At 47.0% G+C, this 19,311-nt stretch overlaps 1 protein-coding gene across 3 annotated transcripts in view; it reads right to left on the reverse strand.

Moving 5' to 3' along the window:
• The window catches only part of znf609a (zinc finger protein 609a), a 184,580-nt gene that overhangs the window by 15,730 nt on the left and 149,539 nt on the right, over window positions 1-19,311 (reverse strand). For all 3 annotated transcript variants that reach the window (XM_071326684.1, XM_071326686.1, XM_071326685.1), the window contains one exon: window positions 8,642-8,873. In XM_071326684.1, coding sequence (XP_071182785.1) covers window positions 8,642-8,873 — 232 coding nt within the window. The remainder of the gene's footprint in view (window positions 1-8,641; window positions 8,874-19,311) is intronic.

The raw sequence follows: 19,311 nt of genomic DNA on the forward strand, positions 1-19,311 counted from the left end.
GAGAGACATGAACCGGTTTCCCCCATGTTGATTCTTAAGTGCAGCAGCTAGGAAACCTTGTCATTTCACATCCCTTCCCTCCCACTACCTCCGCAGAGCAACAAAGACCACCTCCACCACCACCTCCAGCCCTGCTCCCCTAACCCCTCCTCCCCCATCAAAGGCCTCTCTAATGGCAACAAAGAGCTGACAAGCTCCCAGAGGGAGCCTGGGGGTCCGGGGGCCTCTCCTGACTGGGTCACCAGTTTAATAATCTTTACCCCGGTGGACGCCCTTTCATTAATGGGTGGGCATGGCCCCCGTAATCCTCCTCCCTTGCACCCTTGAGGCCCCCCTACCCCACGGCGGGTCAAGTCTGCAGGTCCTCGGAGGCCCCCGGGCACTGTGACCCCTGCTACCGGGGGTACCATTCTCATTTAACTTGTCGTATTATACTTTATCCATTCACCAACTGCAGGTCAAATAGACCACAGTGGACAAAAGGCATCTATGTAAATGGAGGAAGGGCGAGAAAAGGGCCTGTGCTATTGTCACCTGCTAGTGCACAGTCCTATAGCTAGCCTGAGAGACAGAGAATGTATGTTCTTAATGGCTGTCTAAAAGGCATTGTAATGACGGGAGCTGTGTGGGATTATTTCATATCGTTGACAGTGCTGACAAGAGTGAGACAGGATTATGAGTGTTTGACAAAGGCCTTAATCTGTTTGCTCAAGTGAGGAGGGGAGAAGGAACAGTGGCGATCAATTGCAGGGATAAATGAATAAAATCCCTTTCCTGTTAAATGGTAACTGATAAACTCCACCATCGTGACTCAGCCTTTCTGTGGCATTGGATTACACTCTCCCACACACACAAAGCTAGCTAGAACATTATAGCTTTGACTTTGTCGCTTAGAGCTGAAACCTGTGGTGGTGCTGGGCTTTCAAAAGTGATCATGTTATCATCTTGTTCCAATGAGGACAAAGCCTTCCCTTACGAAAAAAGATTGAAGTCAGAGTGCAGTTGAACTGCAGTACAATGCAGTATAACTGCAGTTATTCCGCAATTACTGTGTCCAAAATACCACAGTCGACTGCAGTTTTACTGCACTTTTACTGCAGTTTCCAAACTGCTATATTTTTTGTAAGGTTTAACACAATATGGCATTTCAATTAAATGTGTCTCTGTAAACGTGCCAATATGGATACCTCATGCCACATTGGTGCTTCTCCTATTTTTGTTCAAATAATTGGAAGTAGCCTAATAACTGACATCTGGGGAGGTAGACGACGTAAACTTGTTTACCTCAGGAACAAATTAAAATATACCACCTCAGCAAACGTCAGCAAATGGATGGGGTGAAGTTGCCATTCACAACACATATCTGTGACGTCGATAAGGTCTTGATCCTGTGGCGCGGCGGCTACGGCCACTGCCTCCTCTGACTAGCGGGATCACATGACCAGGGTGTGGGGGTCTCCCACTGGAGAGAGTTCCTCTTTTGTAATCACCCCACTAGTCATTCAGCACAGTTGAGTGACCCGCTTAATGGGAAGAGGAGAGAGAGAATAGCCCCTTTTTTTCAGTTCCGTTGAGGGCCTGACTGTCTCCTGCCCGCTCCCTGTTGTACTAGTCCTTATTAACTGTTCTCATGTGTCTGGCCATTGACCACACACGCTGTATACCTTTAATCTCCATCTCAAAATGTCAACACCTAACTAACACATAAGCCACTGTTTTCGCAGAGTTGACCTCCCACCCCAATCTAGCTTTTTTAGTATGCGTATGAAAATCATTGAGTTGTCAACAATGGAGAGAGGGGGGGGGGGGAATTGTCATCCGGCCAGTGTCAATTTTCATTCAAAAACTGTCTAGTGCAGCGGGGCTGGGTTGGAGCTGTGCTGGACTAGGTTGAATGTACACTAGGGCTGGCTAGCTGCCTCGCTGCGGGTTGGTCCGAACCCAAGAATGAGTGAGATAGACCATGGATGGAGTGCAGGGAGGTCTAACTGGACAGATGGGGTAGACTGATTGAAAAGGAACGAGAGAGCTGAGAACGGAGGCCAAAACCACGGCTCTGGGAGAGGCAAAGTGAAAGACTGAGGGGTGTAGTGGATGAGTAGCGAGCAGGCTTCACTGACACACACACCACCGAGTGAATAAACGCCAGGGAAACTGCAGAATCCCCTCAGGGCTCCTCGCAGTGTGTGTGTCTGTGTGTATTTGTCTGTTCAGACTGGCTCGCCTACATAGACAAACTAGACATTCACAGTTTCCATCATCATTACATTCTTAGTGGACAGGGACAATAGCAAGCAGCGGTACCAGCTGTTCTCTCTGTAGTAACATCTCATGGGACTTTCTGACAAGCCAGGTTGGACCGAGTGACAAGGCTGAATTTTGAGCTCTGAGCTTGAAGGGCTTTCTCAGCTGTGAGGCCCAGAGCCGCCTCTTAGCGGTCTTCGCAACCAATTGTTTCAAACAGCGTGGCAGTGCTCCAACAATAAACATCTCACTCCCCACAGCTCTCTCCACTGCTCAACTCTCCGTTCCCTCCTCTTGCACATTTTTTCACCATTCTTTATCCAAACAACACGGAATTCCTCGGCAAAAAAAGCTGGCGTGCGTTCAATGTTGACTTAATCCCCAAATCATAACACATTAAATAAAAATATGGCCGGGTGCAGACGCTCGTAGCCATGGCAATCCCACAGCGGGGGTGTGAGCGTGGGTCTTGGCCGTTTCTCTTAGTTGCTCTCAAACCTCTGACAGAGGTCTGCTCCCGGGTCATTGGTGTGGGCACTGTGGGCACTGCCTGCACTGTGTTGGCACACTGTCTGCTTGACTTCTCCCTGGCATGTAGCGCCAGCCGGCCCTGCCGTGAGGGGAGTGTTGGTGGGGTGGAGGCTTTTCTGGGCGGCACTTTAAGGGCACTAGACTTTTAGAGCAGTGGTTCCCAAACTTTTTATAGTCCCGTACCCCTTCAAACATTCAACCTCCAGCTGCGTACCCCCTCTAGCACCAGGGTCAGCGCACTTTCAAATGTTGTTTTTTTGCCATCGTTGTCAGCTTGCTACAAAACACACTATACAATACATTTATTAAACATAAGAATGAGGGTGAGTTTTTGTCACAACCCGGCTCGTGGGAACTGACAAAGAGTTCTTATGGGACCAGGGCACAAATAATAATAATCAATAATTTTGCTCTTTATTTAACCATCTTGCATATTTGTTAATCGAAAAATGTGAATAATTCACCACAGGTTAATGAGAAGGGTGTGCTTGAAAGGATGCACATAACTCTGCAATGTTTGGTTGTATTGGAGAGAGTCTCAGTCTTAAATCATTTCCCACAAAGTCTGTGCCTGTATTTAGTTTTAGTGAGGGCCGAGAATCCACTCTCACATAGGTACGTGGTTGCAAAGGGCATCAGTGTCTTAATAACAGCACGATTTGCCAAGGCAGGATACTCTGAGCACAGCCCAATCCAGAAATCTGGCAGTGGCTTCTGATTAAATAAAAAAATTCCACTGGATGTCACCAGTCTTTGGAAATTGGTTGAGGTTATTCCTTTGTGTAATGAAGAAGTACGGCCATCTTGAATGAGTGTCACTTGAAGAGTACTTTTTGAGAGAGGTGCATGACTCGAAAAGTACCGTCAGTTTGTTGTCTTCCTGTATTGAACACAGATAGTCCCGTCTTCAATTTGATCGATTATTAACGTTTAAAAATACCTACAGTTGTATTACAAAAGTAGTTTGAAATGTTTTGGCAAAGTTTACACGTAACTATTGAGATATTTTGTAGTGACGTTGCGCAAATTGGAAGCTGTTTTTTTCTGGATCAAACGCGCCAAATAAATTGACATTTTGGATATAAATGGACGGAATTAATTGAACAAAATGACCATTTGTGATGTTTATGGGACATATTGGAGTGCCAACAAAAGAAGCTCGTCAAAGGCATGATTTATATTTTATTTCTGCGTTTTGTGTTGTGCCTGCAGGGTTGAAATATGCTACACTCTCTTTGTTTACTGTTGTGCTATCATCAGATAATAGCATCTTATGCTTTCGCCGAAAAGCCTTTTTGAAATCTGACACGTTGGCTTGATTCACAACGAGTGTAGCTTTAATTTGGTATCTTACATGTGTGATTTAATGAAAGTTTGATTTTTATAGTAATATATTTGAATTTGGCGCGCTACATTTTTCTGGATTTTGGCCAAGTGGGACGCTACCGTCCCACCTATCCTAGAGAGGTTAACAAAGTAAACCTTTTTCACTGTACTGTCCAAAACGTCTTTCAAGCTGTCAGGCATTCCTGCAGTGTACCCAAGTGGTGTCGGGAACAACTGCTTGCACGCGCATTACCACTCCACTATATCTCCCTGTCATGGCTTTTGCGTCATCAGTACAGATACCAACATGAGCAGCAGTTACGTTTGGCTACATTTGGACCGTTAGTGGAATTCCTGCGAGAGAGTAACGGTTAATGTGATTGGATGTTAATTATTTGACTAGGCTACCTGTATTTGACATTGTGTTGGTTATTTCGTTGAACACTAGATGGTTCATTTTATTTTTGGAAGTGAAACAAGGCAAGTCAGGCGAGAGAAAAAAACTCATCCAAATCTATAGCCCCGTTGGGAAATATAAATGGACTGTTTGAAAATGTGAAGGAAAAAAAAAATACATATATTATTTGGCGTTACCCCCGACGGCATTGCGTGCACCCCTGACATTTTGGAAGCATCAGCACTATGTGGGGGGCCTGGAACGGGCTGACGACGCTACAACAGCGAGCATGACCCCCGGGGGTCAGGGTCCACTCCCAGCAGGATTTTCATTATTTCAGTCCCAGCATTGCCGCCAAATGCCACTCCTCTCTTCCTGACGTTTTTCTCGCTCTTCCCAGCAAGCAGAGATGTGTAAGTGTGGCATCGCTGGCTGCTTTGACTGACGGTGTGTCTGTGTGTGTCTGTGTGTTTGTGCTTAACCCATAAGAGTCTAAGCCCTGTCTAAGCTGGGGGAAGGGGGGGTTCTACTAAGCTCTATGGAATTGTTTTAAGAAGGTCATACCAAGTATCATTTTGCTATTTGATAAACCATTAAGAGCCCTTGAAGTATCCCCCCCAAAAAATATTTTTTTTAAATGTATGACATTTTCTATTTTGGCCTTACTGCTATTAGTCTCTATGAACGCATTGTATAACAGATACAAAGGGATTTTGTTCTGAAGTTATACATATTAGTGTGTAGCCATAACTGTTCGGAAGCTACAGACAAAAGTTGGCAGATCGGCTGTACCGACTTCAGACGAGTCACAAAACGGAGAACATCATCGTGTTTGTGAGAGTCTCATCTTTCCAGAGGGGCCATAATAGTTTTGTAGGCCAAACCGTTCAGAAGCTGCAGACAATTTTTTTAAGACACTGATGAAAACCGATTTTCGGGATGTCTCGTGGTCTGACAAACACGCTCTAGCTCTGTCACCTTTCACTGCAGATAAGGGAAGTGTGACATAGAAGGATTGACATGCATTTTTGATATGCAAAGAATACTGATATCTCCAGCTTATTATCTATCTGTGGAAGACCATCTCCAATGACCTGCCTGCTGCCTGAATTGTTTTTTAAAAAGTTTTTTTCTTAAAGCGACTTGGAGATTCTGTATTAGAAACGCTAGCTATATAAAGCAAATCTATTATTGTTATTATTAGTCATATGAATGTGTTTTGCTATTTTTATGATAAATAATATGAAAAACAAGGTAGTGTTAGAGGGCGCTTCTCGTCTAAGGTCATTTTAATGGCATGAGCTATTTTCTTATTACGCAAATTTCATTTCCAAGGGGCACAAACATCGACCTTAGGGGGTTAAACGAGCATGTGTATGCGTGTGTGCGTGCGTCAGGGGCGCCTCCTCCACCCCAGCCTGCACTTCATTCACCCTGTCAGGTCTAGCATGGGGCTGCTCATTGATCTACACTGCAAAATAAAATAAATACTGCACGTCTAAGAAGGTCAGCATTCAGTAATCAAATATCCCTAGCAAAGGTTGGTGTCCTTTATTAGAGAACGAATAAAACAACGCGACCCACTTTAATTAAGGAAGCTGGGGATACGGAGCTGACGAGCTGAGTGATGTGCAATTGCACCAACAAAGGGGAAAATACGCAGAATATATTGACTAACGACGTGTATTAAATCGCCAGCCTCTAGCGCCTTAGAAATCCGTGAAGAGGCAGATGACGTCACCGAGGGGGGTAACCTTGCCATGGCTGCTCTCCTTCCACACTCCTTGCGTCTCTCTCCTGCTCTAAAGCAGATGCTGTTGAGCCTCTGATGTCGATGGCCTATTGTTTAACCCGAGAGGCTGCCCCCAGTGCTTACTCTCCGCGTTTGTCAGGCGAGGAGGGGGGGGGGGGGGGGCTGCTGCTGCGGTAGAAAGAGTCCTGGGGGGGACGGCTCACGCCGCATGAGCCACACGGCGACCGCCTCAAACGAGCCACTGAATCAACACTAGAGGGAGAGGAGGAAGAAGGGCGGGGGACATAGGAGAGGGGAGGATGAGAACCAGCTAGTCGCTCTCTCTCAGCTCCCAAGCAGCAACCGCCACAGGGTGAACTGTGAGTTAAGCCGAAATCGCACAGAGAAATGCCGTCAACTGCATCAAAATGTGTACGCGCGAGAGAGCGTCAATCGACGTACACTGCCTAGCGCGTTATTGTCATGCCAATCCATAATAAACAGTTGTATTTGTTATGTTCGCTATGTATGAATTATTGTTGTGCGTTCCTTTTGACTCCCCGTGTACGTCCTACGGGAGCGTCCGTACCTGCCTGTGTGAGGAGAGTTGTAGCTAATACACCCGAGCAGTTTATAAAGAATTTAGCGAGTCTCGTTCTTTCTACATAACAGTGTTCTCTTTTGAAACCAGGATTTTCTCGAGTTTCCCAGTCGTGAAAGGAATGCCTGTGATCGAAATCCACACAGATGGGCATAGCGTCATTTTCCCCCAAACATGTATTGTTGGCACTGGCAGTTAAACTTATCAACACTAAATAGACACTTTTTATCTATACATGTCACAATTCCAGGTGTAACAATGCATCGTCTATTTTCTGGCAATTTATTTGCTCATTTGACCAGCATTGCTTTCTAAACAACCAAGTCTCGTTCTTCTACATACAGTAAACAGTATTCTCTTGAGTCCTCGAGTTTTCCAGCCGTAGCCTGCCTAGCCTATATGCGATCGAAATCAACACAGGTCGAATGCAATTGTTTTCAAATATATAGCCTATTTCCCTTTGATAAACCTTAGCTTACAGTCCAATACATTTTAAACTACATCTTTAGACTACTTAGCATAGGGAAGATCATAACGATTCCTCTAACTCTAACGACACATGCAATTGATCTGCTTATTTTACCAGCATTGCTCTGCGTAGACGTGAGAAAAATAGACTTGCTTTCTAATTTGACACGCTATGATGCCATAGACGCTCACTGCCTGTCGTGAGCACGTTCGTTCGCGTACTGTGTTGTCAGGCACACCTGCGGCGAAATGCCTCCTGACAACATTCGCTGCCAGTAAATCACGGCCATTTGAACACGCTGCTGCGAGTCTGACCGGTGCCATTAGCGGGGGAATAAATGACCGGCCCGACGCTAGCCACCCTCGGTATCCTCTCTGTTGATGTATTTCCCGATAAAGCTCCAGATACTCCGGAGCCCTGATTTATTCATGGCCGTTAAAGAGGTTGGGAGTAAGTGGCTTGCAGATAGCACCACCTCCACTCAGTATCAGGATGGGGGTGCGTTGCTTTTTTCCCCTTCCTCCGGAATCGGATAGGTCTGTAAGCGACTGTAAACAACACTGTGGATGCGCCATGTGTTCTCCCACCCCTGCGCTGAATCATTAAAGGCAGTCTGGTGTGCTGAGTAGTCCTTCACTTTAAACACATTAGCGGCCCTGTGGGGGAAGAGCATGTCGGAGCAGGCGTGCTAGCTGTTCCTGCGCCGGGGAATTACTCCCCGACGAGAGACCTGAAGCTTTTGTGAAATGAGGTTTCAAATCTGTAATGGCTAAGTGCTGCCGTGGTGATGAAAAAGAGGAGGCGGCTGAGGCAATTTCTCGTCGAGTCGTCGACTGCCTCTGCTTCCTTTCTCCAAGCGAGTGAAGAGGGAAGAGGAGCAAAGCACTGAGGGTAGACCGGCTCACTGTGAGAACACACAATAAAGCAGACAAGACCCTTGGCCCTCAGAATGCTGATAAGCTAGCTCCAATTGTAGGCGATGGTGTAGCTACAATAACCGCCTAATGCACCTCTTTGAAGAATGCCTCTTCTGCATTAATCAATGAATTATTCATCCAGAGAGGGCTTACAGTTCTCACACCAGATGAAGCCTATTTATGGCAGAGGATAAACGAAAACAGAACATCTTGCTTTTCCCCTCCATCTTGGACCTTTTATCGGGACGTCCTACATAAAATATAGGCCGAAGGATTTCAGTGGGTGAGCACACACTTAAGCCACTGAACTCGGGTTCATCATGAAATAAATCCCAGCCAACATTTCCTTTTTCCACAAAAATAAGAAAAGAAATCCATATACAGTTTATCCCTTTATTCCCTTTGCCCAGAGATCAGTCCTTACCGTCCTCGGTCTCCTGCCAGACGATACCCTCCAGGTTGACGCTGGTCCCGGGCTCGCAGGGCCCCAGGCACTCGGGATCAGTGGCCAGGGCCACGTCCGTCGTGTTGGACGCCACTGAGCGAGTGCGCACCATGATCTGCTCACAGGGCGAGGCGATGCTTTCGCTGCGGTTGCCCACCGGCGCCAGGAGATGCAGGGGTGGAGGGCTGGGTGTGGAGACCAGAGACTCCATCTGCACCGGGAGAAAGGAGAAATGTTGATTAGAGATAACATGATAAACCAAGCTGACATCGATATGCTTAATGTGGTCTATGTCCACACAAAGGAGGCCGGCCTACATTACGATATGCACAACGAAATGTGTAGGGTGGCAAGAAATGATTAGGCTAGATGCTCTGATACAGTGGTAGTCAGCAGCAGTCATTGCTTGTTGTTGGCAGCAGCTGCGGCGTTTCCCCTGCTGTGTCAATGTTGCCCATTGAAGATGAGGGTCATAGATATTGAAACCCTCCTGCGGAGCCCCCCCTCCCCTTCCCTTCAGCATACTGGCTCAGCTGCAGCACTGACAGTGCTACTTCCCCTTCAGACCTGAGCTCTCAGCCTCTCACAAACCCACTGAACCCGCCTGGATGCCTGGGTTATTTGAAAGGGACATTTCATCCTGGGGGAATCTGGATGGTGTCTTGATCATGTCCATGGGTCACTCATTGCTATTCTCGTTGCAACCCACTATTGGGACAACAGAATCGGCTCGAGTCACCTCATCTAAAGAGCTGGCTTTAGGGGGGTCTAGCTAGGAAACCTTCTCTCCTGCTGTGTGAGCTAGTCTGCCATATTCAGAGAGCCGTGGTGGAAGTGGTACTCCGCTAGCTTATTTAACCTTGATGGTGGGGATCATTACCATCCTCCATGATTATTATTCATGGCTGAGGACATTTAAGTGCACCGAATCATGGAAACAGAAGCTACGGCTGTAATAAAGCAGCCTTCTTCCTTCTCAGCTGTAGCTTCTGAAGCCATTTGAAAATGTTATTGCTAGTTCTCGCTCAGGGTTGCACGGGGAGCCAACTTGGCAATCTAATTAGTGGTGTTTATTGACTCGCCCCACACATGAAAGTGCAGCATTTAGTAAGAGATCTCTTTTACCGTGACATCAAACCAAGCATAGCGGGGAGAACAACAGACTGACATAGCGGTACTAGGCTTATGTTCCAAACAGCGACATTACCAAAACCAAACAGCAGAGAAAACAGAAGACAGTGCAGTAGATCAATCCGTACGCTGTTAGAAACGTCAACAACGAGGCCATACTTTATGTAATGAGGTCTTCCTATTTACTTAACAGTAGCTGCTATTCCGTGAGGTAAGGGGGAAATATGTACAAGTAAGACTACTCCTAAAACTACACTCATCATAGAATTGCTATTTCAACAAGAGTATTGATGGGACTTTCGTGAGAATTGTTTAAGACATCGCAATTGCTTGGTGTTTACTTACAATGCAGAGAGGAAGGTGCATGTACAGTGGCAGGTAGTCTAGCGGTTAGAGCATTGTGTCAGTTACAGAAAGGTGGCTAGTTCGAATCCCGAGCCGACAAAGGTGAAAAACCTGCCGATGTGCCCTTGAGCAAGGCACTTAACCCTCATTTCTCCAGGGTCACAGGTGACAATGGCTGAACCTGGCTGTGAATATGCAAAACACATTTCCAATTCACACGTGTATAACACACACACACACACGTACATGTGTGAAATAAGACAAATATAAGCAGCCACCAAATGATTGTCATCACAAGCGGAGACTCCCTAATCCACTTCAGTCAACCTGGTTTCAATTTACAGCCTTTGGGGAAAGCCTGTGTGTCAAGCGCTTCAAGGGAAAGGTTGAACACACGATAATACTGCTTGGAGAAACCAGGCGAAGGTCGCGCTGTGACGGATTCCTGATTCCAGACGCCGACATAATAAATCCTGGAGCTAGCCACGGAGGAGCTGATAGGGCCGTTTCACACCGCTGAAACGCAGGGCTAATCAACGAGGATGTGTTCAATCAAGGCCAAACCGCAGATGGCCTCCCTCACCACTGTAGAGAGAAAATAGGGCTGGCCCTTTGTTCCCACCACTTTCCCAGGGGGGGGGGGGGGGGGGCAACGACCTGTAAACAAACAACGCAGTAAGCCGTGGAGCAGGGTGCTGAAAACCACTGGGGCAGTCAGTCAACCGAACCACTAGTAAACATACCAGTGTGTATTAATGGAAACCATAGCCAGCATCCGGAGCACTCATTTTCTCGAGAACGTACGCCCTTATCGTAGGCAAACCCCTGTGACGGCACTGCTTACGTTGTCAACTTCTCAGAGCACACCTGTTATTTAGGGATTGTGTAGTACTGTTTGTACTCTAGAGGCTAAAGTGATGTGAAGGTTGACTTGTATGTTTGGAAGGTGGTGTGTAGGCTACAGTGAGTTGTCATGAGCTTCGGCCTAATTTACACAACAACAGATGTGCTGCGAGTATGCGAGTACTGATGAGCTTGACTCTACATCACACCCTCATTAGGCTACAAACAAGCCCCCATGACAGCGTTGCTTACTGACTGGCGAGCCCAATTCATTTGAATAAAAACCAAACCTTCTTGCTTAGTCGGGTAAAATACAACACAATTGAAGAAGAGGCAAATGCTAACTCCACAAAATTTGACGCGTCTTAAAGCATTGTGTTAAAGGAGATTTTGTGAATACAAGCCATCATCTGAGCGACAGAAAAGTCCTATGTTGAAAAGGACACTTCACACTAACGTGGGGGATGTTTGAAACGCTGCCACCAGGGACGGGGCAACGACACGCGCGTGTCGGCGATAAAACCCCCATTAATGACTTCCACGCCTAGGTGGTGGATGACATAGCCGCTTCTGTTTGACTCTCGCAGGTGGCAGCCCACTCGGCAAAGAAGCTCTATCGTGAGCGAGCATACGAGAAAGGGGAGTTGTAGAAACTAGAGAGAGAGGGGTGTAGCCGAGGACGGTCACAAAAGGACTTTTTAGGGGCCGTTTGTTGGGATTGTTGCTCTCGCCGTGTGTTTCGGCGGTAAGCAACAAGCTCCCTAATGAATTGAGCCGAGAGAAGTGGAGTCTTTAATTGGAGCGCCAGGCAGCAGCAGCTGGTGCCTTCAGCAGCCCAGGGAGCTCTGGGACCGACTCTTAAAGGCCCTTGTCGTCAAGGATATCATTGAGCCCTCTGAATATCAGAGATGGCGCTGGAGATGACTGCGGAGTGCATCATATAGATTGGGTTGGGGGGGGGGGTGCATTTGAAATGCATTTGGATAGTCTTGTCTTTTCAGAATTTAGATAGTGATTGTCGCTGTGGCGCTACTGTAATTGAGCCAGTCGCGAATGTTGTTGCAGCAAGGCTGGCAGGCTGACACACAAGGAGGGCTCGTCTATGATTAGCATCCAAGAGAGCCCTATTTCATCAGTCAAAGCCAAATCCTCCAGTCTGGGGAAACTCCTGTGGTTGTGTGATCACTCACTCAGTGGTTGTCCTTCGATGCTAAATTCAATGTCTCTCTCTCGTTCGCTCCATCACCGTGCTGGTCACGACTGCAGCTCCCTGGATTTACAGTTTGGCTGCAACAAAAATAAAAATCAGACGACCACACTGTTTGAGAGGACTCTGTGCGGAGTCACGCTCTCTCATTCCGGGGCCTGGCGAGAACCACACCGTCTGAGTGACTCATCACCCCACACCCTGCAGGGGAAGAGTTCCTTCGGCCAATTCTGAGATGAAGCTTCATTTTATACTCTGGCATGAGGCAAGACTTCACTCTCTCCACCTTTATAAAGCCTACAGAATCACAGGGCGAATTGCTCAAACCTAAACCTGTTGCCCTTCAGAACCTGAAGACTGAGTCCACTGGAAAGCTGCTGCGGCAGCCCGTCTGCAGGACGGTCACCTCTCCCTGTTTAATCAGGCTGGGGAGAAGTAAGTGAGCCCATGGCCTCAGACAGGATTACTGGGGGATTACAGTCAGGGCATCGTGCTCAGCCACCTGTGCTGCTCTCATGAAACTGATGCTTGTAAAGACAAACCACATTTTTCAATGCCAGAGGCTCAGAACACAGTCGAGTATTAATTTGCTGTTGTCGGCTAACGAGACAATGCGTATGGAAAAACAAGCGACAAGTTATCATAAGCTAACGGCTAACGCTTGTTTGCAAGTGTAGGCTCCATAGAGAAGAAAGCGAACCTGAAAACAGCAGTGGTCGATGAGGAATTCTTCCAACCGTCGACCAAAAGCATGCTTACATACCCTAGCGTCAGATCCTTCCAAACCAAAGATGCTTACGGCTGGCGGGAGAGACCACCGAACACAAACCGAAAGCTCAAGTGGAGACACCAGGAAAAGACTGCCAAACAGAAACTCTGCCTATGCATACACTTTTTCTTTGCAGAAAAAGAAGGGAGGCCCAGTCTCTAGCCGGGGGAAGCAGAAATCTAAATGGATACAAAACCTCAGTGGTAGCACCAGCCCGAAGCCTACAACAAAAACATCCACTATTCCTGGACCGGTTTCTCCTTTTGTGGGCTCAAGTGCACTATTAGTGGTCGTTCTTCTCTGCAAAGTTTTCACTTCGCCAAGCCTGCACACACACACACACACACACACACACACACACACACACACACACACACACACACACACACACACACACACACACACACACACACACACACACACACACACACAATGTGCTTTGTCCACACCCTGCAACCGGGACTCTGAAGATGTAAACGGATTGCGTCTGTCCGACGACAGACAGTTTAATCCCAAACATAAACCATTTATGGGCTTCTTTTTACTGTTCAACATATGATTTAAGTATTGCAAAATCCAAATTGTTGCAGTGTGCCATGTTTACGAAAAGACTGCTGTGGAGATGTAGGCCTACTGGGTAAAAAGCATTTGAGATTGATCGAAAAGTGAAATCATTTTGTGCCCTTAATAGGCATAGGTTCCAATAGAACCACATCGCTGTTCAGTTGGTAAATATGGTCTTTATATCAATATACAGCTTCACGAAGCCAATAAGGCCATACCAAAACGGGAAAAAGTGAACAGCCCTTTACTTTATAAGCCTTTTAAGGGGTAACACCCCTGCTCATGACTGTTTTTCCACATGCCATTTTGCTGGCTGCAAAAGACCAGACCCTCGGTCTGCTAAGCCCCTGGGCATTATCTTAAGGGTCCCCACAATCCAGTGGTCTGGAAAGCATCAAACAACCATATCCACTTTCACCCTGGCAGAGTGAGGAGAATCAATGTTCCCTTGGACAGCCTTTCAGAGGCGGAAAACAATCACTCAAAAACAAGGGGAAGGGGGGAAAAGGGGTATGGAAAAGGTCTGTGGCAGAAGACGACTGGTATAATAGGAATGGAATACCCCCCTCCTCCCCCCTACGGAACACAAAATTAGGTTTTGGCAGGCGAGTGTGTTACAGCCTCAATTCCAACGAGTTCCCAGAACATTCCTCTGCGCCCCCACGCCCTCCTTTCCGCTGCCGGGTAAGTGTTTCGGGTTCAGGAACAGATCCCCGAGGCCCCCGGGTGGGTGATGTCACCTTCCCAACATCCCTCTCGGAGGGGGGTGACCCGTCCCTGCTGGGGAGGTCGGAGTCAGGCAGTGGTGAGGGAGCAGAGTTCAGGCCGTGTCAAGAGTCTCCAGTAACATCAGGAGAGGGAAAAAACATCTGCCATACAAGTCCCCCTTCGTCATAATGACAGGGGAGAGAAGTGCCCTCTGCCTAGAAACAAAAACAGAGAGAGCGATGGAGGAAAACGATAGGGATGGGGGGGGGTTGATACCGCAATATTATTATATAGATGGCCAATTGAGATATTACAAAAAGCCTGCGTCAACATTTATGCTAAGTATTAGAAACTAAAAAAAGGAAAATAAATGACTTGACGCAAATTAGAAGTGAACAAGAATAGGAAATTAAGCAACAATTCTCAATCATTTCTTTGAGAGTACATTTGTCTTGGTCCACTGGCCTCTAGGCTCATTTGAACTGATTGGAGGCATTCTCCATGTGTTTACAGGCTTAAATTAAAATTAGAGTCACCCACTCACCTTTCACCATACCATGACCTTCCCCTTCTCTGACCCCGCCATTAACTGATGTAGGTAGTAAAACACCTGTTGACATAAACGTGGCAACGTGCCTGGGACACCTTACTACCAGAATGCTAAGTAACACTAATATATTCAAGGACCTTACTCCCCCCCCCCGAGGACAGTATTTTAAACACCTAACTGAAAAGAGACACCTCGCTTAATCTTCGCAAAGGTGTAGAAATAGCGATCAAAGGGCATCTTTCATCAATCACTCGCCAACCTTTCAACTTAACCCCGTTGGTGTTGACAAAGTTGAACTAATGTCACGCTATGTTTAGATGGACCTCTCTCTAAGCAGCCTTTCAGGTTAGCAGCTCTAATCCCAACTGTGTAAACAAGCAGGCAGTGAGGACTTAAAAGTTCAGGAAATTCAAAGAGGATGACTTCCAGGGATCTAGACATCCCCAAACGGCCTTTGTCACTTTGATGCAGATCATGAAAAGGCTTGATAACGGTTCCCATTTCGGAAACTGGCAGAAAAAGAAAGATTTCTCTTCAACAAGTTTAACAGTCAAGGTATTAAAAAACAAATAAAGACCTTGGACTATGACTTCTCGCCATAAAAGCGATACTTTCACACCACCAGTCATAATAGTCATTGGCCTAACGGGGGGGGGGGGGGGGGGTTATTGACTTAGCAGACGCCCTGGGTAATTAAGTGTGTCAATTGACTTCAGCTTCGTGGCCTAAAGTCCACCATTGAACCAAAACCCGGGAGGTGGAACACCGTGCAAAAAAAAACGGAGTGTGTTCGAGTTGGCATGCCGAACGGCTTCCCTGTGCATGTCAAACATTATAAATGTAGGTTACATCATTTTAACGAGCTTGCCTCCAGATCAAAGGTTACCACAATTTATTCACTGCACTAGCAGTACCAGAGTTTCAAAAATCTGCGGGGGGGGGGGGGGGGGGGCGGCCATTTCCCACAGACGCTGTCCGTTGTAGGACACAGTGCAATTAATCACCGTGCTGTGGTGATACTGTGTAAATCTGTGCCCATTACCCAACATGCCTCCCTTCGCCCACACTGGGTCCATTGAGCATGCCCACACCAGCACTTGGGGGAGAAGTGATGAGTCATGCACAGATGATAGGACTAGAGGGCTGCTCAACACCTGACACACTGACACAGCGCCTATTAGACCCGATTCACACAGAGCACTCAACATGACTCTAAATAGCATACGACAAACACACAACCCAGAGATCTGGACAGGACAGATTCAAACTTATATCATGGGGTGTCCGATCTCTAAAACAGACTTCGACCACGGAACGTAACCAGAAGTAGCATACTTTGCATTTATCATATGCCCCAGAAACAACAGTCAATACCGTTCCCGCCACTGATCCTCCGATAAGAAGAGTCGAAATATTGATCTCTCAGTGTCAGAGGAATCACTATGGTCAGTAGCCTAGACAGTGGTCTGTAAAACACACTACTTTCCCAACAAGTCTGCGCAGAAAGGGGAATGAGCGGTCCGTGTTCATGTTGTGAGTGGTTACACAGTTTATGTTGAGCTAGCCGGCACCGGGCCAGAACATTCGGAAGAAGGCCATACCACGGGGGCCGTAAAACAAATCGGGCACTAACTGCCCTTGCCTATAATTAGAGAGGAAGATTGATTGAAAATCGGATTCATGGAAACTCAAGGCTGCCTGTAATTTGAGTTTCCCTGGGCCCTGGTAGCCGCTCTGGTGACCACACTGGAGGCACCAAATTGAGTGGTCGGGAGAGTCTCCAGGCACTCTCCAGGCACTCTCAACCAGCCTTCCAAGGCACTCTCAACCAGCCTTCCAAGGCACTCTCAACCAGCCTTCCAAGGCACTCTCAACCAGCCTTCCAAGGCACTCTCAACCAGCCTTCCAAGGCACTCTCAACCAGCCTTCCAAGGCACTCTCAACCAGCCTTCCAAGGCACTCTCAACCAGCCTTCCAAGGCACTCTCAACCAGCCTTCCAAGGCACTCTCAACCAGCCTTCCAAGGCACTCTCAACCAGCCTTCCAAGGCACTCTCAACCAGCCTTCCAAAACACTCTCAACCAGCCTTCCAAGGCACTCTCAACCAGCCTTCCAAGGCACTCTCAACCAGCCTTCCAAGGCACTCTCAACCAGCCTTCCAAGGCACTCTCAACCAGCCTTCCAAGGCACTCTCAACCAGCCTTCCAAGGCACTCTCAACCAGCCTTCCAAGACACTCTCAACCAGCCTTCCAAGACACTCTCAACCAGCCTTCCAAGGCACTCTCAACCAGCCTTCCAGGACACTCTCAACCAGCCTTCAAAGACACTCTCAACCAGCCTTCCAGGACACTCTCAACCAGCCTTCAAAGGCACTCTCAACCAGCCTTCAAAGACACTCTCAACCAGCCTTCCAGGACACTCTCAACCAGCCTTCCAAGACACTCTCAACCAGCCTTCCAAGGCACTCTCAACCAGCCTTCCAGGACACTCTCAACCAGCCTTCAAAGGCACTCTCAACCAGCCTTCCAGGACACTCTCAACCAGCCTTCAAAGACACTCTCAACCAGCCTTCCAAGACACTCTCAACCAGCCTTCCAAGACACTCTCAACCAGCCTTCCAGGACACTCTCAACCAGCCTTCCAAGACACTCTCAACCAGCCTTCCAAGACACTCTCAACCAGCCTTCCAAGACACTCTCAACCAGCCTTCCAAGACACTCTCAACCAGCTTTGCCCCCCTCCCTAGTCTCTCATGGAACAGGCCTAACAGCACTGTCAAAACACAACCACACAGGAGAAAGCCTGCCAGTTTCCTGTGACCAAATGTGGTCTTTTAAATGACATGCTGCGTTGTCTGGACTGAAAACCTCAGAGAGACAGAGAAGTGGAAAATGACTAAACGCTAGCATGAGAAAAAAAACTTCATGAAAAAAAGAAGAAGAAAGAAAACCAGCAAAAGCCCACAGAGTCGAAAGTGAAAAGCAGCGATGGAGTGTGTGTGTGTGGGGGGGGGGGTCTGTTTCTTGTCTCCAAGCAACTCTCTAAGCCCAAGTACAAGCCTCAAACTGAAGAGAGAGAAAGAGAGAGGCGAGAAGAAAAAACAACAAAAGACAACCACCGCAATAATAGCCCCACTGAGTAAACCAGGCATGGCTACACTGAACCCTCCCCCTTGTAACCTAGATTCATGGAGGAGGCAGTTTATTCATAATTGCCCGGTGTCTCATTAGAGGACAGAAAACATCTTCAAGAAAAGATGCTGCTTGCCAGCATATGGCTGCCAGCTAAAAGTACGCCTCCTCGAACATGCATCCCACAATTACATACAACAGGCCTTTGACCATTTGTTTCTCTCCTTCCCCTTTGAGAGGAATGAAACCAAACTGACATGCTCTCTCAGGCACTCTGCAACTGATGATGAAAGTGACTTAAAACGGGACTGCAGACACAGCACAGAGAGACTGCCATGTTTAAACAGAAACAACATTATCCCACAAAAGACTTGAAGCCCCATTTGTTCAACAACCCACTTCTTTAAAATACCATATAAGGTTTGTATAATTGGCTAGGCCTTTTGTGAGGTAATGATTGAGACTCCCCAGTTGGTGTTTAGCATGCGAGCGTGGGAGAGCTTGCTGCGGGTGAAAGCAGACACACCACAGAAAGTGACAGGTAAAGGGAAGGTGTGAGAGATTTGCGGGCAGAAATGGCTGACGGAGTCGTGCAGTCCAGGGCACTACAGAAACCGTTGTTTTACAGTTCACACACAGAGCCTCCTGTAGTCAACAGCAAGAGCTGCGCCCTGGCTAATTCAATCACACCGCCTCCCACATTGAAAGACAAAAGGGTCAACATCCACTTCAACAGACCCCTTTAACCATTATTGACACGACTCAAAGAGAAGTCTAATGAGAGAGTTGGACATGAATTAAAACTGCCACAGCAAAATAGATTTTAAAAGGCAAACGGTATCACAATAAGTCCGATTCTAAATACCTTGCCATCAAGTATTCTTTCCAATGTGTAGCAAAGTATTACTTCTACAATGCACAAAAGGGCGGCAGGTAGCTTAGCGGTTAGAGCAGGGGTGTCAAACTCATTTCGCATCGTGGGCCACATACGGCCTAGGGAGATGTCAAGTGGGCCGGACCATTAAAATTATACCATACTCTGCTATAAATAATCAAAATATCATGTCTTTCCTTTGTTTTGGTGTAAAGAAGCACAAGAACATTAGGAAAATATTGAAATTTAATGAACTATCCTTTTACAAAACATTTCATGAAACACCTCATATTTCCTTAGACAAATGTGCAATTTACTTTTATCATTCACAAATATGCATTGCAACTGATCCCACTGATTGTACAAAGGCACAAAACTTTAATTGGTACTGAAAAATATAGTAATGCACTTTAAGATTAAATGAGACTTTTAAAGAAAGGAATTTTTAAACCACTTACACATACGCATATAAAATCTTCTTTCCGACCATGGATGGCGCGCCGTCTGTAGCCAGGCTGACAGCGCG

This window comes from Salvelinus alpinus, chromosome 9 (assembly GCF_045679555.1).
Source record: "Salvelinus alpinus chromosome 9, SLU_Salpinus.1, whole genome shotgun sequence".
Taxonomy (NCBI): domain Eukaryota; kingdom Metazoa; phylum Chordata; class Actinopteri; order Salmoniformes; family Salmonidae; genus Salvelinus; species Salvelinus alpinus.